This window comes from Bos javanicus, chromosome 3, assembly GCF_032452875.1.
Source record: "Bos javanicus breed banteng chromosome 3, ARS-OSU_banteng_1.0, whole genome shotgun sequence".
Lineage (NCBI taxonomy): Eukaryota > Metazoa > Chordata > Mammalia > Artiodactyla > Bovidae > Bos > Bos javanicus.
In genome coordinates, this window is record NC_083870.1 from 10025639 (window position 1) to 10049929 (window position 24291).

At 47.8% G+C, this 24291-nt stretch overlaps 1 protein-coding gene and 1 long non-coding RNA gene across 2 annotated transcripts; one reads left to right on the top strand and one right to left on the bottom strand.

Annotated features, from left to right (window-relative positions):
- Positions 1-19604: 19604 nt before the first annotated feature.
- DUSP23 (dual specificity phosphatase 23) lies at positions 19605-21106 on the bottom strand. Its single transcript, XM_061402111.1, has 3 exons — positions 21003-21106; positions 20640-20908; positions 19605-20029 (listed from the first exon to the last, which is right to left on the bottom strand). The coding sequence occupies exons 2-3, from the start codon at positions 20904-20906 to the stop codon at positions 19844-19846; spliced, it is 453 nt and encodes a 150-aa protein (XP_061258095.1). The 5' UTR covers positions 20907-20908; positions 21003-21106; the 3' UTR covers positions 19605-19843.
- LOC133238713 (uncharacterized) lies at positions 20646-23627 on the top strand. Its single transcript, XR_009733605.1, has 2 exons — positions 20646-20736; positions 21796-23627. It is a non-coding gene; the product is annotated as an uncharacterized LOC133238713 (long non-coding RNA).
- Positions 23628-24291: the final 664 nt, after the last annotated feature.

The window sequence follows — 24291 nt, forward strand, 5'->3', positions numbered from 1 at the left end:
GTATAAAACCTGCTTGCCAAAGCAGGAGATGTAAGAGATTTGGGTTTGATCCCTGTATTGGGAAGATTCCCTGCAGAAGGGCATGGCAACCCACTCCATTATTCTTGCCTGGAGAATCCCATGGACAGAGGAGCCTGGCGTGCTACAGTCCATAGGGTCACGAACAGGTGGACAGGACTGCAGCGACTTAGTACATTCGCACTGCTGAAGGTGGGAATGGAAAGGGTGAACTTTCTGTTTTCTCCCCAAGATTCTCTGATTCAGCAGAAATGGGCAACCGATCTGGCACTGCCAGGAAGTTCTTTTGAGTCTCGGTTGATTGGGAGGGAGTTAAAAGGAGTGAGGAAGTAAAGTAGGAATTGAATACCTTGTTGGCTCAGCTCAAGATGTTAACATTTATGCATTTTCCTCTATTCGTTCTCTTTCCAACAGATCTGTCGACTTGAGTCATCTTTAACTTTGTTCAGCTGCAAGTGTAGAGGGTAATGTGACACCTCTGCAGGGCTGCAGCTAAGAGAGGAGACGGAGCAACCACAAATGGTCTAGCTTGCACGCACTGAAGGTGCTTTGCAGGCAGAACCCGTGAAGCCTTGGCCCCTGGCTGCTTCTACCTTCCCTGGGTTCAAGTGGCTGACCGTGTGAAGCCTCCCCCACTTCTCACCCTACCCTTGCAGAGAGAGGTTTTGTTGCACCTTCAAAGGTGTTAGTGACATTGGCTCTCTGAGCTTAACTGGCTGCACACTGCTTCTTGGGGGGTGAAGATCACCAGAGGCAAGCAGGGCTGCTCCCAAGTTAGGATTCTTCCAGGGCCCAGACTGAACGGAATCAAGATTGGAATGGGTTGCGGGGGTGGGGGATCAAAACCCACAATACTCTAAGGGAAATGAGGGGCTAAGAGGAGGTGGGTGGATAACAGAGAGGGGATTCTCAGCCAGCAAGGGCTTGAAGCCCAGGGGTCCTCCTTCCTCAGGGTCAGCTCACAGGGGAACGGTGGTGATGGACAATGGCTTCTGGGGAATGGGAAGATTCAGTCCCACTCGTAGGAGGGAAGAGAGGAGAGTAGGGTAGGCAACTGGGGTTAGGGGGCAGCTCTGGGCATGTAGACGCCATGGTGGGCCCCAGAGCCACCCACCTGGACTTAAATCCTTGCTCTGGATACTAATCTGCTGAGAGCTCGGTGAAGTTTTTAATCTTTCTGCACTGCAGAGTCCTTAACTCTAAAGTGAGATAAATGATTACACCTGCATCGTAGGGGTGTTAGGAAGGGTAAATGAGATAACACTGTGAGAAATGCTTAGACAATGCTTCTAACAGCCCTCTCTGCAATGGTGGTGATGTTCTCTGGGCTGTTTAGCCAGCTGTTATCAGCTACATGCAGCTACTTGTGGTTGGCTAGTGAGACTGAGGAACTGACATTTTCATTGTTTTAAACTTTTGTTGTTCTGTTGCTAAGTCTGTCCGACTTTTTGCAGCCTCCTGGACTGCAGCTCGCCAGGCTTCCCTGTCCTTCACTAACTCCCGGAGTTTGCTCGAACTCATGCTCGCTGAGTCGCTGATGCCATCCAACCATCTCATCCTCTGTGGCCCCTTCTCCTCCTGCGTTCAATCTTTCTCAGAATCAGGATCTTTTCCAATGAATTGGCATTTTGCATTAGGTGGTCAAAGTATTGGAGCTTCAGCTTCAGCATCAGTCCTTCCAGTGAATATTCAGGGTTGATTTCCTTTAAGATAGACTGGTTTGATCTCCTTGTTTGTTCAGGGACTCTCAAGAGTCTTCTCCAGTACCACAATACAAATTAAATAGCTAGATGTGGCTAGTGGCTGCCTTGTTGAATATTGCAGGCTTAGAATAATGCCTGGCAAGTGCTTGATGATTAGCTGCTGTTGTAAGGAAGAGTAAAAGCCTTGAGCCACTAGAGCCTTCCTCTCAACCTTAGCTTGTACTGGTAAATCCCAGAGAGGTGAAGCAATTTGTGCAAAGGTACTCAGCCATGAAGCCTGCTGGGACTGGAGTCACATCCCTAGCTGGGACTGGAGGCCCAAGGAAAGACTTGACATTTTAGAATTAATGGCAATCCACTCCAGCACTCTTGCATGGAAAATCCCATGGACGGAGGAGCCTGATAGGCGACAGTCCATGGGGTCGCAAAGAGTCAGACACGACTGAGCGACTTCACTTTCACTTTAGAAAGAGGGCAGGAGCTGTAAAGACCAGGAGTCCAGTGAAGATGGAGCTAGACAGGGAATGAGACTCTGGGCCTGGCCTGCAGAGGGCAGACAACATGGAGGCATCTGATCACCACCCTCTTTCCCTTTCCTCCTAGAGACTTGGAGAACGAGCTTGGACCGGCCAATGGGAAACTTTGTATCAGGCTTGCAGCGACCCCTTGTGGTTACATAGACAACTGCCCTAACGAGAGCATCTTTATTAATATCGAAAGATCATTCTCTATTTACCCACCCATCCAGGAAGCTTTATTTTTTATTTTTTAGGTCTTGTTCAATGCCCTGTATATCCTGCCTTCAGGAGCTCAGGAGGAGACAGGCATATACTCAATATAGTCTTTGTGTTTTTTAAAGCATTTTTTCATGCCTCCATTATCCTATTTTCATAAATTTGTTTTATTGTCTTTTTCTAATTCCAATTTTTGATCTCCCTAAAGCCAAGAGCCAAGTCTAGTTTATTTTTGTGTCTCCAGGCCTAGCATAGTAAGATCTTCAAGATACAGCAAAGTATAATTTTTAGAAGTTCTGGAGTCAAAGAGTTGGGTTCTAATTCTGGTTCTGCTGATGGGGGTGGGAGGGGTGGCTTAATCTCAGATTTTAAATCTCTAACAAGGTGATAATGACATTGATTTCTAATATTGTGGAGAGGATTATGCTTTTGCTCACACAATATCTTGTACACTCATCTCTCCACCTGAAATTGGGGTCTACACTTACATCTTCGATTCCTGGGTCAGGATGATCCCCTGGAGAAGGAAATAGCAATCCACTCAGTATTCTTGCCTGGGAAATCCCACGGACAGAGGAGCCTGGCAGGCTACAGCCCATGGGGTTGCATAGAGTTGAACACAACTGAGTGATTAACACTTGGCCTTCGCTTCATGGAAGCTCTTTGCTGACCAGGCTTCGGGGCACATACATGTCTCAGCTTCAGGGTACATACGTGTCTCAGCATTTAGCATACCTATCTGGCATTGTAATCACCTCTTGTATGCATTCCCCGCAAAGGACTGCAAGCCCTCAGAGGTTACAGGCCACATTGTCTTCTGTGCTGTGCATTCAGTGTCTGATTCAACAAATCTGTGTGGGATGGAGGATGAGATACAGCAGAGGCCCCCCTCCTACGGGTCCTACTAATGTCCAGTAGGAACCAGCAGGAGGCTGCTGAATTGTCACCCGATTTGACCTTCTTCAGGTCCTCTCACCCCACCCCTCGATTCTCTTACTCTTAAATAAATGGGTCTTAAGGTGAGAGTTTCCTACCTTGCACGGCTTTGTTTATTTGCTTGTTTCTGGTTCTGTTGCTGAGGTTTTGTTTCGTTTGTTTTGGCCACACCACGTGTTATGTAGTATCTTAGTTCTCCCAACCAGGGATCACACCTGCCCCCTGCAGCGGAAATGCAGAGTCTTAACCATTCCCTGATAGCTCAGTTGATAAAGAATCCACCTGCAATGCAGGAGACCCCGGTTCAATTCCTGGGTTGGGAAGATCCCCTGGGGAAGGGAAAGGCTACCTACTCCTGTATTCTGGCCTGGAGAATTCCACGGACTGTACAGTCCATGGGGTCTCAAAGAGTTGGACACGACAGAGCGACTGTCACTTTCTCACATCCTCAACCACTAGACTGCCAGGGAAGCCTGAGATTTCCCTACCTAATGTGCTTGGTTGTCTCTGAGTTAGCCTAGTATCCAAATAACTCAGCAGCTCTATTTCTTCCTTTCTGGCAATGAGAGATCATCCACTTCTTTGAAGGGGGAGTGTCCCATTTGCTCTATGTTTCTTTGAATCACAACTCCACCCCACCTCAGTTTCCTCACTTTTGATTGTATACATACTCATTACATTCTTCCTTGCATTTTTTCCCCCTAAGTAGTATGTTAACGTTTTTTTCAGTCGTGCTTCAGATAGGGCAGCCTAGAAGCCTGTGGTTACCAAAAGCAGCCTTAGAAATTAGGGAATGGTTTCATAGAAGTGACTGGAAATGGATGGAGACACATTCTTCCCTGGAGACTGAGGAAGAAAAACATATACAATTAAAGCAATAAGTTGGATTGTTTGAGGTTTTTTTGTTTACCATTGTCAAACATAATCTATTTCATGCATTTCTACAGAATGCATAAAATAGGTCAGATTTCATTTTCTTCAGTTTGCTTATTTTCTCCTCCTGTTCCCTGCGTAATGGGAAGACGGTGGACGTGTGTATTTAGAGAAGGTGGGGGTAGAGGACTGGGGGCGCTGGACCCTGGAGTTGGACGCCCGTGAGCAATAAAAACTAAACATGGCAACGAGGTATCTGGGAACGAGCACAGGGTTTGAATCAGACAGACCAGAGTTCAGGTCCCGGCTCAGCTGCATTCACCACGTGCCTTGGGTTTCACTCTCATTCATCTCCTGCTGCATTCACCCCCTCCACTCCTCTCTGCACCAATTTCTCTCTCCACTGGGTCCCTTTCGTCTGCATGTGGTCATGCACAAGTACCGTCTCAAACCAAACAAACTTTGCCCTCTGCCTTCCTCATCCCTTTCAGCTTCCACCCATGCTTCTCCTCCCTTTACTGCCAAGTTTTCAGAGGAGTAGCCCACACTCCCTGTCTCCTCTTCTGCAATCCCTCCCCAGTTCTCACTCTCGGATGATCTGCCTTCAGCCCTCACTGACCCACTTTTGTCACTCACAATGGCTCCTCTGTGTCCAGCCTCAAAGACCTGCCCCCTGATCGCCTGGCTCCTCAGCAGCGTTTCCAAAAGTTGGGCTGCTTCCCTCCTGAAACACTTCTTGACATCCATTACCTCCCCCTCGTCTGATGGTCTCCTACTTCTCTGGCTAATCCTTCTTAGTCTGTTTACTGGACCCTTTTCTTCCTGACACTGAATGTAGGGGTCCTCAGAGCTCAGTCCCGGGATCCCCTCTCTTCCCATCTCTTCTCTGTTTATGCTGTTTCCCTGGCCCCACAGCATTAAATAGTGTAAGGCAACCCCAAATTTATATATCCTGACCTGACCCGACCTCTCTGGTGGACTCTGACCCCGAATATACAACTGCTGGTTCTCTTCCTCCACTGGGGTGGTTCACAAATATTTCGAACTTTGCATATCCAAAAGAAAACCCTTTGTCCCTCTTCCTGCTGGGAACAAATTACCCTTCCACTGTTCCCACCCTCCTCCCCATGTTTTCTCATCTCAGTAAGCACCACCACTCAGAAACTTCAGAGCCATTTCTTACCACTAATCTATCATCTAGTTCTATAGGTTCCTCTCCAAAATATGTCTCAAATCCACCTCATTCTCCCCATCTTTACTGCTACCTATAATGGAGTTCCTGATACCTTTTGCCTTCATCACTGGGAAAGCCTCTTGATCCTTTTCATTATAGGGGACTGGATTGCAAAAGTAGGAAGTCAAGAAACACCTGGGGTAACAGGTAAATTTGGACCTTGGAATATGGAATGAAGCAGGACAAAGACTAATAGAGTTTTGCCAAGAGAACACACTGGCACACACCCTCTTCCAACAACACAAGAGAACACTCTACACGTGGATATCACCAGATGGTCAACACCGAAATCAGACTGATTATATTCCTTGCAGCCAAAGATGGAGAAGCTCTATACAGTCAGCAAAAACAGACTGGGAGCTAACTGTGGCTCAGATCATGAACTCCTTATTGCCAAATTCAGACTTAAATTGAAGAGAGTAGGGAAAACCACTAGACCATTCAGGCATGACCTAAATCAAATTCCTTATGATTATACAGTGGAAGTGAGAAATAGATTTAAGGGACTGGATCTGATAGATAGAGTGCCTGATGAACTATGGACGGAGGTTCACAACATTGTACAGGAGACAGGGATCAAGACCATCCCCATGGAAAAGAAATGCAAAAAAGCAAAATGGCTGTCTGGAAAGGCCTTACAAATAGCTGTGAAAAGAAGAGAAGCAAAAAGCAAAGGAGAAAAGGAAAGATAGAAGCATCTGAATGCAGAGTTCCAAAGAATAGCAAGGAGAGATAAGAAAGCCTTCCTCAGTGATCAGTGCAAAGAAATAGAGGAAAACAATAGAATGGGAAAGACTAGAGATCTCTTCAAGAAAATTAGAGATACCAAGGGAACATTTCATGCAAAGATGGGCTCGATAAAGGACAGAAATGGTATGGACCTAACAGAAGCAGAAGAGATTAAGAAGAGGTGGCAAGAATACACAGAACTGTACAAAAAGATCTTCACGACCAAGATAATCACAATGGTGTGATCATTCACCTAGAGCCAGACATCCTGGAATGTGAAGTCAAGTGGGTCTTAGAAGGCATCACTACGAACAAAGCTAGTGGAGGTGATGGAATTTCAGTTAAGCTATTTCAAATTCTAAAAGATGATGCTGTGGAAATGCAGCACTCAATATGCCAGCAAATTTGTAGAACTCAGCAGTGGCCACAGGACTGGAAAAGGTCAGTTTTCATTCCAATCCCAAAGAAAGGCAATGCCAAAGAATGCTCAAACTACCGCACAATTGCACTCATTTCACATGCTAGTAAAGTAACGCTCAAAATTCTCCAAGCCAGGCTTCAGCAATACATGAACCGTGAACTTCCAGATGTTCAAGCTGGATTTACAAAAGGCAGAGGAACCAAAGATCAAATTGCCAACATCTGCTGGATCATTGAAAAAGCAAGAGAGTTCCAGAAAAACATCTATTTCTGCTTTATTGACTATGCCAAAGCCTTTGACTGTGTGGATCACAATAAAGTGGAAAATTCTGAAAGAGATAGGAATACCAGACCACCTGACCTGCCTCTTGAGAAACCTATATGCAGGTCAGGAAGCAACGGTTAGAACTGGACATGGAACAACAAACTGGTTCCAAATAGGAAAGGAGTACGTCCAGGCTGTAGATTGTCACCCTGCTTATTTAACTTCTATGCAGGGTACATCATGAGAAACGCTGGACTGGAAGAAGCACAAGCTGGAATCAAGATTGCCAGGAGAAATGTCAATAACCTAGATATGCAGATGACACCACCCTTATGGCAGAAAGTGAAGAGGAACTAAAAAGCCTCTTGATGAAAGTGAAAGAGGAGAGTGAAAAAGTTGGCTTAAAGCTCAACATTCAGAAAACGAAGGTCATGGCATCTGGTCCCATTACTTCATGGGAAACAGTGGAAACAGTGTCAGACTTTATCTTTTGGGGCTCCAAAGTCACTGCAGATGGTGACTGCAGCCATGAAATTAAAAGACACTTACTCCTTGGAAGGAAAGTTATGACCAACATAGATAGCATATTGAAAAGCAGAGACATTACTTTGCCAACAAAGGTCCATCTAGTCAAGGCTATGGTTTTTCCAGTAGTCATGTATGGATGTGAGAGCTGGACTGTGAAGAAAGCTGAGCACCAAAGAATTGATGCTTTTGAACTGTGGTGTTGGAGAAGACTCTTGAGAGTCCCTTGGACTGCAAGGAGATCCAACCAGTCCATTCTAAAGGAGATCAGTCCTGGGTGTTCATTGGAAGGAATGATGCTAAAGCTGAAACTCCAATACTTTGGCCACCTGATGCCAAGAGTTGACTCATTGGAAAAGACCCTGATGCTGGGAGGGATTGGGGACAGGAGGAGAAGGGGATGACAGAGGATGAGATGGTTGGATGGCATCACCAACCAGATGGACGAGTTTGGGTGAAATCTGGGAGTTGGTGATGGACAGGGAGGCCTGGCGTGCTGCAAATCATGGGGTGGCAAAGAGTCAGACACGATTGAGCGACTGAACTGACTGATAATGGAGTTCCTGATATCTTTTGCCTCCATCACTGGGAAAGCCTCTTGATTCTTTTCTGCACCTCTGCTCTTGCCCGCCCATGCATTTCACAGAGAAGAAAGACCTGACTTAACAGGCAATATAAACAGACCCATCGTAAACACTCCCTGACTTAAAACTTCCAATGTCTCTCCATTGCACCAGAATGAAACATACCCTGTTTTGTAAAGCCCAGAAGGGCTTTTACAAAAGTGTCTCTTTCTAGCTTCATGTGAAGCTAGCTGCTTCTCTTCCTTTGCTGTGGATCATCCTTCAGGTCTGTGAACGACCTCAGAGCCTCCCTCCTCACAGCCTTCATCTGCTGCTCCTTTTGCCTCAGAGCCTCTGCCCCTGCCCCCACCTCTTCTTCCCCTCTCCATAGTGTGTAATGATATAAAATTAAGGAAAGTGATAAGGTAAGCAGCATCTGAGTACTCACCACCCAGCTCTATTTAATCTAAAGTGCTGTCTTACTTGCTTCAGATTTTTGTCTTTCTTAAAGGAATAAAGTAGCACGGAATTAGCTGAAGACATCTCGCCCCTGGACTCCTTCCTAATTCTAGTCTCTCTCCTTTCCCAGAAGTAACTTCTGAATTTGTTGTTTATCATCCCCGCCCCACCCCGCTTTTTTTTTTTTTTTTTTTAACTTTCCTTACATGCGTTTGTATCCATCAACAATATTTAGTTTGCAGGTATTGTGGGAGGGTTTTATTGTGGGAAGATTCTGCAGCTCACCCAGTTCTTCAGCATGGTTTCTGAGAGGGATCCATACTGAAACAGGTGGTTCTGGCTGTCATTTCTACGAAGGCATAGTATTTCATTGGATACAAATGTCTACGGGGAAGGCGACGGCACCCCACTCCAGTACTCTTGCCTGGAAAATCCCATGGACGGAGGAGCCTGGTAGGCTGCAGCCCATGGGGTTGCGAAGAGTTGGACACGACTGAGCGACTTCACTTTCACTTTTCACTTTCACTTTTCACTTTCATGCATTGGAGAAGGAAATGGCAACCCACTCCAGTGTTCTTGCCTGGAGAATCCCAGGGACGGGGAGCCTGGTGGGCTGCCGTCTCTGGGGTCGCACAGAGTCGGACACGACTGAAGCGACTTAGCAGCAGCAACAAATGTCTAACTTGATTTACTCTCCTAATGATCAATTATGGTGCCATTTTCAATTTTTGGCCATTATAAACAAGGCTTCAAAGAACATCTGAACACATCTCCTTGTACACATACTTGAGAGTTTCTCTAAGGTAAAACCTTAAAATCGGAATTTCTGAGTAATCTCTGCAACTTTACTAGATTGTGCCGGATTGCTCTTCAAAGCGGTTGAAGAGTTTCCACTCCCACTGCAGCCGGGACGTTTCCCGAGCTCCTTATTCTTACTACCGAGCTGCCGAGCTCGGTCAGGCCTCCAGGGGGCGCCGTGCAGCTCCCTGTAATTCGTGGTGGCCACGCCACAGCTGTTGGACTCCGCTTTTGTCGCTGCTATTAAATGTTCGTGGTCCGCTGGGCCAGCAGTCATTGCTGAAGACGGTATCCCAGAGACGCGTTTAGGGCAAGCTCCAGCCTCTGGGTCGCTGGGAGATGTGGTCTTAATCCTCCTCTTTTCCAAATCTTTTCTAAAGTTTGAAAGCAGTACAAAACAAAACCTTCTCCGTCTTGAACTAAAAACAAACAAGAGCCTAGGTTCCTAAAAGAAAAATCTGTATGCTTAATCAGAGAAGGCAATGGCACCCTACTCCAGTACTCTTGCCTGGAAAATCCCATGGACGGAGGAGCCTGGTGGGCTACAGTCCATGGGGTCGCTAAGAGTCGGACACAACTGAGCGACTTCACTTTCACTTTTCGCTTTCACGCATTGGAGAAGGAAATGGCAACCCACTCCAGTGTTCTTGCCTGGAGAATCCCAGGGATGGGGGAGCCTGGTGAGCTGCTGTCTATGGGGTCGCACAGAGTCGGACACGACTGAAGCGACTTAGCAGAAGCAGTATGCTTAATATCCAAATATACAATGCTAACATTTTAACCTATATGTTTCCTTCAGATGTTTTCTTTTTAAGACACAAAACATTCCAGTTACACTTGGAATTCTCCTATTCTTTCACCTCTCTGCCTTCCGGAGGCAGTTAAGATCCTGAGTTTGGCGAGTATCCAAACAATAAATTTGCATAACATGTATGTATCCATAAACAATGTATAGTATTATTTATTTTTTTATATATACAAGTGGTATTCTGTACCTAATACTCCTGCAGTTTTATTTCCTATGCACGCATTGTTTCTAAGATATATCTAGTTCATTCAGTATTTATCTATTCTCCTAACAATGTATTTTTTATATTGTTTTCAGCGTTTGTGTATTTAAACAATGCTGTATGCACACTTCAGGAGGGTGAAGATGTTTATGGTTTGTTCATGTTTACTTTTGAGCCCCTACAAGTGTGCCTGGCACATGGAAGTTGCTTGATAAATTTGCATTGAGTTAATGAATAAATGAATAGCCTCACACATGTTTCTAGGCGATCCACATGCAGACTTTGCCTAGAATATACATATAAAAGTGAAGAGGCTGGATTTTCAGGTGAACTCGGCCTGTCACTCTCCAAGGTTTACTATTCTTTGGGTTTCCAGCTGGCGACTGCCAGCCAGGACAGCCCTGGGACCCAGGGTGGTTTGGCGTCTGTAGCCGTCTCCATGAGTCTGAGGATCCTGCATGTTCCTGTGGTGGGAGCTGTCTTTGGTGTCCCTGGCACTGCCACTCCTTGGCACACAGCATGCCCTTTACTTACAGGAGAATGTGCCATCTGGTCTGTTTGGCTCCTCTGTATTTGACAAATTGACCACTATTGGGAGAAGAGAAGACAAGTTCAAAGTTAAGCTGATGGGTGTAATGGGAGAGAGGGCTGGGGAGCAGGGTGAAACTGAGGCAGAAGGATGAACTTACAGGGCACCCCTTGGCTTTGGGACGGCAGGGAGGGAAATGCCGGGTGCTGGGCTGAATGCAGCCCCAGGGGTGCCCTCCCCCGTGGGCCTGTGAATTGAGTCAACAGCTCAAGATGCGAAATGAGACTCCAGTGATCCGCCAGAGCAGTGGGTGTGCAGGAGCCAGTACCCGCTGCCATTGGGAAGGCCCACTTTTATAGCATGTAGGATGACACTTCCCTGAGATCCTTTCCCATTTGGAAAGCACTAAAAAATCACAACCTGCTAAGCCCAGAGGGTGAGCACTCTGACTTAACAGCCCTTCTACTTTCTTTTGCAAAGCATTAAAGTCATTAACTTCCAGCAGGCAGGGAAAGGTTCTTACTTAACTGTTCTCTTCCGAAGAGTCTTAAAAATCAGCTGCTGTGAGACCTTGTCTGTCATTGGCGGTGTGAAACCATACAGCACCGTACAGCTGCCAAGTGCTGGGGCCATTCTGTCACTGTGTAACCTAAGAAGGACTGAACCCAGTGGCGTGTCCTCTGCTCAGAAGCCGTGGTGACTCCGCACTGTGGACCAGGTATGATCCTTCCCCTTTGCTGGGAGGTTCTGCTGCCCTTTCACTTTTACTGAGTCTAACCACGTGTTTCCTGCTACTGGAGGAGGTTTCGCCTCATCTCTGCCAAGTGACCCTACACCTTTCCCTCTCCCTCACTGTCACCCATTCATCTTGACCGTCTCTCTCTCTAAGCCCCCATGTGTGGACTCATTACCTGATACATAACATTTGAATTTTTAATAACATCCAACATTTGCATATCCCTCTACGCTATCTGACCACACCCTCCACATCTCACTGAAGGTTCAACTTCGTGAATTTTGCCAAACACATTCCTCTTATCTCTTTAATCACTAAGTGTTTATACATTGCATATTTTCTAATTACAGGTAATCATCTTTGCAGGCACACTTAGGGGTGTACCTGTCATGTATCCCCCAGTAGATTATGCTGCTGCTGCTAAGTCACTTCAGTCGTGTCCGACTCTGTGCAACCCCATAGACGGCAGCCCACCAGGCTCCCTCGTCCCTGGGATTCTCCAGGCAAGAACACTGGAGTGGGTTGCCATTTCCTTCTCCAATTCATGAAAGTGAAAAGTGAAAGGGAAGTTGCTCAGTCGTGTCCAACTCTTCTCGACCCCATGGACTGCAGCCCACCAGGCTCCTGCATCCATGGGATTTTCCAGGCAAGAGTCCTGGAGTGGGGTGCCATTGCCTTCTCCCCAGTAGATTATACATTTCCCTAAATTTATTATATTCTTCCCATTCCTGCCTCTGTGTGCAGATACCCAGGCGGGTGGGGGCATGTCAATTAACCACTCACCACATGCTTACTGAGCACCCAGGTGCCAGGCATTATGCTGAATGGTACGGGGTTTGGGCATGGTCCTGAGACTCTTGTAGGAAAGAGAGAAATCGAACAACTGAGTGAATCATTATAGGTAAGCAAAGGGCCACAAAGTAGAACAGATGCTCTGGGAATATGTGTGAGTATATGTGGGGGTGGTTGGATGCCATTTCCTAGGAAATGGTGTTAAACTGAGGCCCACAGTGGGGGTAGAAGTTGGGAGCTAGGCAGAGCTGGGGAACGAATCATCTCAGGCAAAGGGAATAGCATGTGCCCAGACTGTCACGCAGAGAGCATAAAGCATCTGGTAACATGCAGAAAAAGGTTAATTCAGCTGGCGTGGGTTGCCCCAACCTTATACATTCCAAAGGTCTTCAGGACTACCTCTGGATCAGCGCTTGTAAAATGACCTCTGAACTCTTGGAATATCCTGCCTGAAAAGAGTACCTCTGTACACATGAGACCTTGGGCCGGGCCAGAGAGTCTATGCTAACAAAGTGACACGGTGAGTGCCTATTTTTAGACCCTGAGGATTTTGGGGGCCTTCCATATTGATTTGAGCGGCTAAAGTCAGTTATGCAAATGCTGCCTATATGATACTCAAATGACCCCCAACAAACACCCTGGATACCATGGCCTGGTTGAACCACCCTGGTTGGCAGTATTTATGTGTTGCCGCACATTGCTGCTGGGAGAATGCAGTACTCCACTCAGAGGGCATCACTGGAGCCCCTGCCTGGCTCCTCCTGGACTCTGTCCCGTGTGCCTGTATTCTTTGCAGGCTGTGATGTGTGTCCTTTCACTGCAGTAAACCACAGTGGAGAGGATGACAGCTTTTCTGTGAGTCCCTCTAGCAAATCATCAGAGTGGTCCTGACTGTGCGTGCACTAAATTGCTTCAGTCATGTCTGACTCTTTGTGACCCCATGGGCTGTAGCCCACCAGGCTGCTCTGTTGATGGGATTCTCCAGGCAAGAATAGTGGAGTGGGTTACCATGCCCTCCTGCAGGGGATCTTCCCCACCCAGGGACCAAACCAGAGTCTCTTATGTCTCCTGCATTGGCAGGTGGGTTCTTCACACCAAGGAAGCCCAAGAGTGGTCTTAGGACATCCCCCCCACCCCCAATACAGGTAGAACAGAGAGAACAAGGGCTATAGGGGAGGGGAGTGATAGAGGTGAGGAAGGAGATGGAGAAAGGGACTGGATTTTTCAGAGCCTTCTAGGTCAAGCTCAAGGTCAAGAATGACATAGTTCTGCCTGTGGGATTGATTCCAGTGTGGTTACTTTATTTCTGTTCCATGGCCCTAGGTTGCATCCAGCCCTAGATATCACCAAATGTACCTACAGAAAACACGTCAATCAGTGAATTTGCAAGGCGTGGGGTTGGGGGGCCCCAAGGGCACATAAAACCTATTGGAGACAAGCAGTGTCGCCTGTCCAGATGGCCGCACCCACTATTTCTCATACGGCCTGCCCTGGGTTTGAAGCAGAGTCGCTGCTCAGTATATATTGGTAAAGAAGAAACAGTGGTATGTTTATTAAAAAGCTTGGGTGGGGGGGAATCCCAGAACTGTTTTCTGTACTGAATCCCAAATAATGAAAACTCAGAGGTGACATCACCAATCTGTTTCATGATCACATATCCATGGTGACAGAATAAGTAAAGGGAGAAAATAGGGTCAGGGAGTGGTTGAAGCGATTTAAGCAATTTGTTGGCACAAAGGACTCAGTTATCAAGGTTGCAAGTAAGTCATCAACTTCAGGTGTGGACGTGCACCAAAGTGTTTCTTAAATTTCTGCTTGCTTGGACAAGCATGCCGCCTTCTCAAGAGTATGCCTGGAATCCATAATAGCCAGAGAAAAATGTTAAAGTAATGGATGAAGTGCTTATGTAACACATTTCTAAATCAACGAGGGACTATATTTTTGATGGTGCAGGAGGCTTGAGGCAGAAGCCTGTTAGAGGTGATGACTGTGCTGGCGGCCCAACACTCCCAAGTCAGAACCAGGCTGCCAAGGCCTGGGGCAGCAATGGGCTGGGGGGGCACATGATCTCAGAGCCCCACTGACAGCCCCGTGAGCCAAGTGCCTCGGTTCTGGGGAACATAGGATGCTGTTATGTAATTCATAATCACAGCATAGTCTCTTCTTTCTGTTCCTGACAGGGAAGGCAGTTATAAGTTTGAGCCTTGTTCTGGCTATGTGGCTTTGGGTGTGTTACTTAAACTCCTGGGCCTCAATTTACTCATCTGTGCGCTGGTCATTTATAAGAAAACCTTGTTCATACAGTTGTTTTGAAGACTGGATGAGATGAAGCCTATAAAGTAATTTTCACAGCTCCTGGCATGCATCAAGAGCTCAAATAACAACACAACCAGAAAGGATGTTAAGGTTTTTAATAAATCCTCAGACATAAGACATTTTTGAGGGCTCAATGCCAGTCACATATGCCTCAAGATTGTCATGATGAGTGAGGACATCCCCATGCTCTGAGTTAGACAACAGTGGATGCAACAGAAGAGCCCTAAGGAATCAGCTTTACTATTTTGGCCTTTGATGCTTTGGCTGCATTTTAAACAGCAGCCTGTAACTCAGGTGCTATTGGCTTCAGTGTCAGATACAAGGTTGTTCTTTGGCTTCCTAAGAGGATGAAGAGGCTGTGCTAAGATGGCCCCCAAGGTCAAATTCTGATGATCGAGATAGATCCCTGTGTGACTGGAGCCAGGGGGAGGTCTTGGCAGGTGTGCTGTGTGGTGGAAGGAGCGTGAGTCTGGAGTTACTACTTGGGTTTGATCCCAGCTCCTTTTCTACAAGTGTGCGAAGCTTCTTTAATGCAAGTATGATGTGTTGGGCAAGTTAGTGGTCTCTACATCTCAGTTTCTACATCTGTTCAAAGGGGAAAATACCTGGCTTGCAGAGTGACTCTAAGGATAAACTGGTAACGGTGGAGGGTAAAATACCTTCTATATGGTAGGTGCTTCATAAATGATGATACAAGCAAGCATAGTCACAGCAAAGCGTGAAATGCATTAGTGGTAACTGATACTGTTTTGTGACAAAGCGATCCTGTGAGACCAGATTATTTTCTTTTTTAGAAAGAATGGCAAGATACAGACAACAGGTTTGATGTGAAGATTGGCAGTTCATTCTGGGAAATGGCTTATGGTTTGGATCAAATCCCTGCCCTGGGAAAACCTGATCTAGGGGATCATGAGGGGCAGGCGGAGAGGGTGTGCATGAGGACCAGATTTCCTAGCTGTCCCATGGGATGTTATGGATGTCTGTAAGGGTGATGACGAAGCACAGCTCCAAGGGAAGCGAGGGTAGCTGCAGTGAGTACACAGGATGTAAGCCTGTCTCTGCAGTGGGAGGTAATGGAAACTGCAGCCCAGAGAGCAAGCGGACCCCAGTCCAGGTGTGCTCAGGTGAAGTAGAGGTGGGAGAACCAGGCTGGGGAGGAAAGGTCTCAGAGAAGGGCTCCTGTCCTGACTCCAGCTACTTCTGCTTCAGAACAATTTCCTGGGAGAGGAACCCAAGAGGTGAAGAGGAACCCAAGAGGCGAAGAGGAACCCAAGTGATATGGGGGCAAGTTTTCCACATGGAAAAGCCTCCATTCAGCAGGGAACTCAGATCTGCCAGAGAATAAATACGAGTGAAACTTAAAAAACATGAGGGTGGAAGCCGACATTAAAGCAACGCCCACCAGCAACTCATTGAGAATAAAGCCCTCCTGAGTGTAGCAAGTTAAGAGTGTCTATCACCCTCTTGGAAACCTAGCCTGGGAAGACGAGAGGGACTGGGGCCGGGTACCAAACATTGCTTGAAGAAGTAATGGTGTGTGGTGGCATCTGATTGGCCCACTCTCCATCAAGATGTGTGAATCCACAGGAGAAACCCCCGTGCATGTCCCCACCTCACCTCCCATAGGAAGTGAAAGCCTGTGCCTGCTGCTTGTCAGTCTGATGCAGTGGTTCTCAACTGCGCCAACTCTGTCCTCCCAGGGGGCATTTGATAATGTCTGAGGACACTTTCTGTTGTCACATTTTTTGTGGAGGGGGGGTGGGTGGGGATGCTTCCGGCATCTAATAGGTAAATGTCAGGAAAGGAAAGTGAAGTCGCTCAGTCGTGTCCAACTTTTTGCGACCCCATGGACTGTAGCATACGAGGCTCCTTCATCCATGGGATCTTCCAGGCAAGGGTACTGGAGTGGGTTGCCATTTCCATCTTCAGAGGATCTTCCCGACCCAGGGATCAAACCTGGGTCTCCCATATTGCAGGCAGACGCTTTACCATCTGAGCCACCAGGGAGGCCCAGGTAAATGTCAGGGGTCTTGCTAATTTTCTCACAGAGCACAGCAAAGAGCTGCCCAGCCCTGAGTGTCAGCAGTGCTGGAGTTGAGCAAGCCTGGTCTGACTGACATGGAGATTCTGTCAAAGGAGGTTGCTTGTTCGTCTCACCTGTTATCACACTGTGGGGGAGGATGGGGAAGGGTCACGGCTAGCCTGCGATCCCTCACTGGTGGCCATACACAGAAGAGGGGGTGGTGGGAAGGCAAAAAACTGGGGGGTGGGAATGAGCCCAAAGGGAGACTCGGGCTCACCTCCCAAGGTAGACAGAAGGAGAAGGGCAGAGTTTTTCATCTCAAGTCAACCCTTAGTTATTTAAAAACTGATTTCCTTAAGCACATAATTATATGTTTATTTCCCTGTGGAACTCTTGAGGCAGAGGAGACCCGCTTAAATTATGGGGATGGAGGCTGCACACAGGGCTTTAATGGCGTTAGAAAAATTTTCTCTCCTTTGAAGGAGGCTTGGGAGGAAGGGAGGGGCAGGTTCTTTGCTTGCAGTGCAGAGGATCTGGGGAGATGGGGTAAGATAGGAATGGAGGGGCAGAAAGAATGAACAGTGGTTGTGTGACCTCCATAGGCTGGAACTCCAGAGTGCAGCTTCAAGCCTCCCTGCTTTCCTCCAATCCCGGTAATCGGAGGGAACAGATCCAGGAAGTGGGCTGTTCACACCATTCCTTTCCCACTGCCTTCATGCACACACACACTCAATACACCCCTTTGGAAGGAGGCCCTGGTTTGCATCAGGAAATAGAATGGGCCATGCTGTTGGGGGAGGGCAGGGAAGAGGAGACTCTGATGGGAGGAGGGTAAGGGCTTCAGTGCTTCTTGTCATCTATTTTTCACTCTTCTGTTTTGGCCTGAATGCTTGGAATTGTGGTTTCTTCTCTTTGAGAGATGCCCTCACCTGAGTAAGCTGGGTGGGGGCCAAGGGAACAGAATGAAGAAACTGATTACCTAGATTTGACACACAGAGGAAAAAGTGGGGGGTGAGGGGGATGGCTAGGGCACTTTACAGCTTTTCTCTCACTTAGGAGTGAGATTGGCAAGACTCTGGCAAATATTCCTTTTGTCTAAGAGTTGGATTGATGTTTTTGAACTGTGGGTTGGAGAAGACTCTTGAGAGTCTCTTGGACAGCAAGGAGATCAAACCAGTCAATCCTAAAGGAAATCAGTCCTGAATATTCATTGGAAGTACTGATGCTGAAGTTGAAACTCCAATATTTTGGCCACCTGATGTGAAGAACTGACTCATTAGAAAAGACCCTGATGCTGGGAAAGAGTGAAGGCAGGAGGAGAAGGGGACGACAGAGGATGAGATGGTTGGATGGGATCACCAGCTCAATGGACATGAATTTGAGTAAGCTCCGGGAGTTGGTGATGGACAGGGAGGCCTGGCATGCTGCAGTCCATGGGGTCACAAAGAGTTAGACATGACTGAGCAACTGAACTGAACTGGCGAATATTCCTTTTGTCTAAGAGTTGGAGGAGGGCAGAGTTGAGGGGGCAGCAGTGGAAGGAAGATGCAGTGAGGAGTGGGTGGCCTGGGGCTAGTGGTGGCTAGGCTACAAAGAATGGGCTCTATGGAGGAACCCTCTCCTCTTCTATGTCCCACTGGATGGAATGTGTGTCTGTCATAATACCTGTTCTCTGTGGTTGGACTCTGTTGAACCCACCTCCTCGAGGCTGTGAATTACATGTTCTACAGCTGGAGAGTCCCAGCTTCTAACAAAGCCTGGCCCACAGGCACGGAGTACACATTTCATGATGAATCCTTACCTGATCTAGCTGACCAAGAGAAGAGAAGACAGGAACTCAGACTGGAGTTAAAGCAAAAAATGTTCACCTGCCTAGTCCATCCCACTCATCCTGTCTCTTGAAGCTGCAGGCGTGGTGGTGGTGGTGCTGGCAGGGTGGGATTCAATGCAGGAAGTAAAGGTAACATCTCAGAAACATGGCCAAGGTTCATAGCCCTGAATGTCTTCATTTAACCATCTAATGTCCTCTGTCCAGAGAGGCTGGGTTCCGGCACTCCTCAGCCTCAGACTGTGGGGCAGCATAATGGATTGGAGGTCACAGGTGAGCCGAGCAGCCTAAGGCTGGGGAGAGGTGCCCAGACCCAGGGAGACGGAGATGGTGATTCTCTGTGAACACAGCATGCAGGCCTTCATTGTCTCAACAGGGCTCAAGGGCTGACACACATGGGGCATGTGGGCAGGACTGAAGGGCTGTGTCCACAGGTGCCCTCCTGGCTTGCCAGCATCAGAGACCCTGGCTTGCCAGGGACTGGTTTCCTTTTCACCGACCAGTTCCCCAGAAGACATATCAAATATTTTCAGAGGGCAGATATATAAGAGTTTCAGCATCTTTAAAAGGCTGAAAATGCCTGCTATAGTCCTGGCCCACACTTCTACTTTCCAGAAGTGTGACCTTGGAGCTTTCTGAGCTTTGGTCACCTCATCCAAAGAACAGGGATGGTTTCTGCTTTTCCTTTGTGCTGTGCTGTGCTTACTCGCTCAGTCGTATCCGACTCTTTGCGACCCCGTGGACTGTAGCCCCCCAGGCTCTTCTGTCCATGGGGATTCTCCAGGCAAGAATACCAGAGTAGGTTGCCATGCCCTCCGGAGGGGATCTTCCCAAACCAGGTACTGAACCCAGGTCTCCCACATTGCAAGCAGATTCTTTACTGGCTGAGCTACCCGGGAAGCCAGCTGTTTGTTTATTACAGGGCTACTGAGAAGCTCAACCCACTCCAGTGTTCTTGCCTGGAGAATCCCAGGGACGGGGGAGCCTGGTGGGCTTCCGACTATGGGGTCGCACAGAGTCGGACATGACTGAAGAGACTTAGCAGCAGCAGCAGCAACTGAGAAGCTCAAAAAAGTTGATGTGTGGGAGCACTCTGTAAACTGTAAAGTGCTATGCAATGCGAGCTGTTCTTTAAGTTATTTATTCAAGGCAGCAGCAGAGGGACCCCCCACATCAGTGCAGCTCCAGCCGTTCCTCCTACCAGGTCCTGCCTGCAGGGAAGGGCTCCTTCAGTCTCTTGAGCCAGCTGGGTACTGGAGAGCTTAGCACTCTTAGCCCACTTCTGCGTCTCTGGCCCCATCTAACGCACAGATCAGGGCTGCGGGGGCCTGGCAGAAGGGTACGGAGGCCCCTTATTTCGTTCGCTGGTAGAACTGGAAGACCGCCTTCTCTTGCTCATAGGTCTCGATGGAGCCGGGTCGAAGGCGCCGGATCTCAGCGATGGCGTCTCCGGCAGCCAGGCCCCGCTCCTTCACCAGGTAACAGGCCAGCATGGTGCCAGTGCGGCCAAAGCCCAGGGCACAGTGCACTGCCACCGCCTGCGAAGGGGGAGCTGGGTGGGGTGGAGCTCGACACATTCCTAACACTCTCCCGCCCCTCATTCGTGAAATACAACCAAGTTTTAAAGATGTAGGGTATTGAAGAGTGAAAATATCTGGTTAAGAATTTATTTTATATTGCTTATATATTGAAAGAATATTTTGGACTTACTGGGTTAAATTATACTATCAAGACGAATTTCTCCTGCTTCTGTTTACCTTTTTAAAAGAGGCTCCATCACATTTGGACAGAACCTTGCTCTGGAGTCTGCTCAATAGCCCTTGACTTCAACCCCAATCTCTCCCTTTCTTTCCAGAGAAAGTCTGTCCACCCTTTCTCCTTCTCAACTCAGAAGAACTTAGCTGGTTCTTTGTTGCCTCTCCTCAAACCCAATTCTCTCGCTGGGCCCTCTTTTTACTCCTCCCTCTTACAGCTTTGGCTTTCTGTACTGGTGTAATGGTTACAGTGGTCTTCTGGCCTCACCATCTTCCTCCAATCTTTCTCCTGGAACCCAGTTAAATTAATCCTGGCCCTGACGTCCGCAGCTCCGAGTGTCCCCGCTGACTCCTCCCAAGCCCCTCCCTCCCCGCACTGACGCCGCCCGCTGACCTCTCCCCTGGCGTTGGCCTCGTCGACGATCTTCACGAAGCGGTCGATCTGCTCTGGGCCCGGCGGGCAGAAGTCTGGGATGCGCAGTCGGTGCAGGGTGAGGCCGGGGCAGCTGTCGCTGTGCGGGGGCCCGCGCTCCGTCAGTGACACCAGATGCCGTACACCTTGGTCCAGCAGGAACTGGTAGTGGGCGGGGAGCCGGGGCAGCGCCAGCCCCGCCAGCCGGCGGGGCAGCACCCACGAGAAGTTGGGGGGCTGCACGCCCATGGCTGAAAGAGGGCACAGGACAGCAAGTCACCGGCGGTGAAGCCGGTCGGTCCCGCTCCGCCCACCCGCCTTCAGGCCGGGTAACCCTCCACCTACCAGGCAGTGGCGCCTCCTGGGACCACGTGGTCTCTGGGACAGATCCTGGGCGACGTCCTGCGCCGCCGCGGGGGATTGGCCAAGCCGCCTGGGGGGCGGGGCTAGAATGCTGAACTCCTGGCTCTGAGTGACCGCGAGGAGCTATACGGCCCCAAGCAGGACACTCGTTGATTGGTTGGATTGTCAGTAATGGGCGGGATTACTGCAGCGGTGCGCACGGAGATTGGTGGGCCGCAGAAACAGCTAAGAAGGAAAACCTAGAAGGAATTCAGTAATTGTTTTCTGTGGATGAAGCAACCCCGGGTCGAGCTCTGCTGCTCCCTGGCGGTCTTTGGGAGTTATTGCACCACTGGCCATCTGCCCCAGCCCCCAAGAGCCTGGCTCTCATAATTTTCGTCACAGTGGATGCCCAAGAGTTTAAGAGATGGTAAATCTACATCATCCTTAAGGAAGGAATTCCCTCTACAGTGACTCTGACAAGTCATTATCAGTGACTTTTAGAACTTGTCCAGTAAGGGAGAATCACTGTTGTACAGGGGACTCTTCTCATTTTTCCGCTGCTGGAATTATTAAAAACAAACACACAACCGTGTTGCCGCCATCTGGTGCCCTGAAATCTTACCCGGGGTAGTAATTATATAACAACAACAACAAAGACAACAACTTAAAAGGATTAACAAATTGAACATTTACTATGTGTCAGGTAATATCCTAAGTACTTTACATGTATTAACTGATATAATTGCCACAATAATCTTATGTGGTAGGTAATCTAATTAACTCTGTTTTACAGATGAGAACACTAAAGCTCTGGAGAGGTTCAGGAACTTGACCAAGAGATAACTGATGGAAGGGGATTTGAAGCCTAGCACTTTAGCTCCGGAATCTTTAACAAAACAGTATTGTATTCTAAAGTTAAACAGAAGGTTACTGCTTCTTTACATAACCATCCTCATGCCCCTCAGCTGGGTTAAACAGTTGCAGGATTTCTTTATTTTATTTAATTAATTTATTTATTTTCAACAGTTGCAGGATTTCTTAATTTCTCTTCATGTTTCCTAAGTCCCAGGTTCTGTGAGTCACCCTTCCCTGGAGAGGCTAGAGTTTATATGTGTCATTCATAGAAGGTGGGGAAGTAGATTTGAACACAGTGTCTTAACTGTGATCTCAATGTTTCATATCCTCCTTTGAACAATGTGCTTCTAGTAATCAGACTAATTGTAATTATGAAAATAGTTAACTGTTATTGAATTTGCCTACAAACCAGGCCCCGGGCCAGGTGCTTTCTGGAAGAGCCTCACGAGGAAGGTAATTTTATATCCCTTCTGCACATGAGGCTTAAAGAAGTTGGTTAACTTACCTAAGCACACACAGCTAGTAAGTAGCTGGGCTGGTTGAGCCAAGATCTGTCTCATTCCAAGCCCAGGGAACCATGAAGACATACACCCCTCCCTGTCCCTATCTACTCTCACCCACACACTTGGTTCCAGCAAAATGAAAAGGAAATTTTCTTCCTCCGAAGATCAAAGCCTGCTCTGACCCCGTGGAAAGCGCACTTAACCATTTATCCTGGCAACTGAAGCATTGCCTCCACCTATTCTCCTCAGGTTCCAGGAGCTTCCAGATCTACCCTTTCCCTTTCTTCTGAACAATCACAGCCCTGATTAAGTCCTTCCTGTCTGCACTCCCATTTCCTGCACAACTCGCCCCGGCTCTTTCTAGCCCATCCCGGTGTGTTCCCACTATGCCTCTCGGCCACGTTACCCCGTCTCTCCTCCCAGCAACTTCAGTCAACCCCTAGCTCAGCATTTCTGATTGCACTCCCTCAGTGACAAGAGGCACTTGCTCCTTTCAGATTGAACTTTTCTTAGTTCCTTCTCCTTGCTGTCCTTTCTTCTCTCCCTCACTCATTAGAGAAAAATTTTCCACATCTCTCCCCACCTCCTTATGCCCATTCCTTGCCTCCTTGAGAGCCAGGGCAAAGCCCATCTTTTCCAGAGAGAAGACATTTCTAGGGGAGACAGAGATTCCTATGGGGTCTCTGCAGGGGTTGAAGTGCATCCATTAACCCCTTTTGGGCTTCCTTTGTAGAAATTCCTCCTCCGTCTCTATTGCTCTGCCTCTCGCTTTTAACAGACCCTGCTTGAGTCTCTGCCTTGGTCTATGTCCCCTTGTCAAGAATACTATTTAATTTTCTGTCTTGGGCCCGGGGCCTCACACTGAAAGAAAAACTCCTTTATGGTGGTTTCTTGGCTAGGATTCTTGCAACTAAAACAATGTCTGCTTCCCACACGTAGGCCCCAGCCCCAGGCAATACTGAGCTTCTTTTCTTTACTCTTCTGTAAAGTGTTACCTGACCTTCAGGAAAATTTAATCTCTATCCCCATCTCATTTTATATAAATATGTACTCCTGGTAGAGCAGTTAGTTTATTGAATTAGGGTTATCTGTTTGTGTCATTCCATCTTTGAATTTCATACATCTAATATAGAGCCTCATACACGGTGCTCAAAAATGTTAAATGAATGAAAAAATATGTATATGCAAGACTGTGAAAGTACATTTCTGGGAGTGTAGGCAAGTCTCCGGGGCTATGTGACAATGGATGTTTGTATCTTTTTTTTTTCACCAGCAAAATGAGTTTATTCAGGAATAGTAAAGAGTTGCAATTTGAGACAAGCAGACTATGACAAGGGCTTCCCCAGTGGCTCAGCATTAAAGAATCTGCAGTGCAGGAGACGTGAGTTCAATCCCTGGGTTGGGATGATCCCCTGGAGAAGGAAATGGCAACCTACTCCTGTATTTTTGCCTGGGAAATTCCATGGACAGAGGAGCCTGGTGGACTGTAGTCCATGGGGTCGCAACAACAAGCACAAAAGAAGTCAGTAGGGGAAAGGTAAGCTTGGATTGGAAGCACCAGCACAGACTTAGGAGGACAGGGTCTTCCTTCCGTTTTGTTCACTGTCTGTTGTGAAAAGCTGGAAATAGCATTCTTTGAAAGTCCAATATAATGGTTTTAGGGCTCTCTACCTCCCACTTCCCCAGCTGATAAGAATGTTTTGACTTTGTCCTCTTTGATGGCGAAGCCTCAGTTCCCTGATGGCTTGATTCCAGCGGCAATTGGAGCTGAAGCCAGAGTCAGAGAATTCCTTCCTCCAAGTGAGTCCCTGTGTCTTACCAAGGCAGAGGGTTGCTTGGATTTGTGTTCCTGTGGCCCTTAGACTGCAGCCAGAGCTCCCAGTGTCTTAAGTGTTCTGATCTTTTGTCTTAACACAGTTCAGACGTGGGAC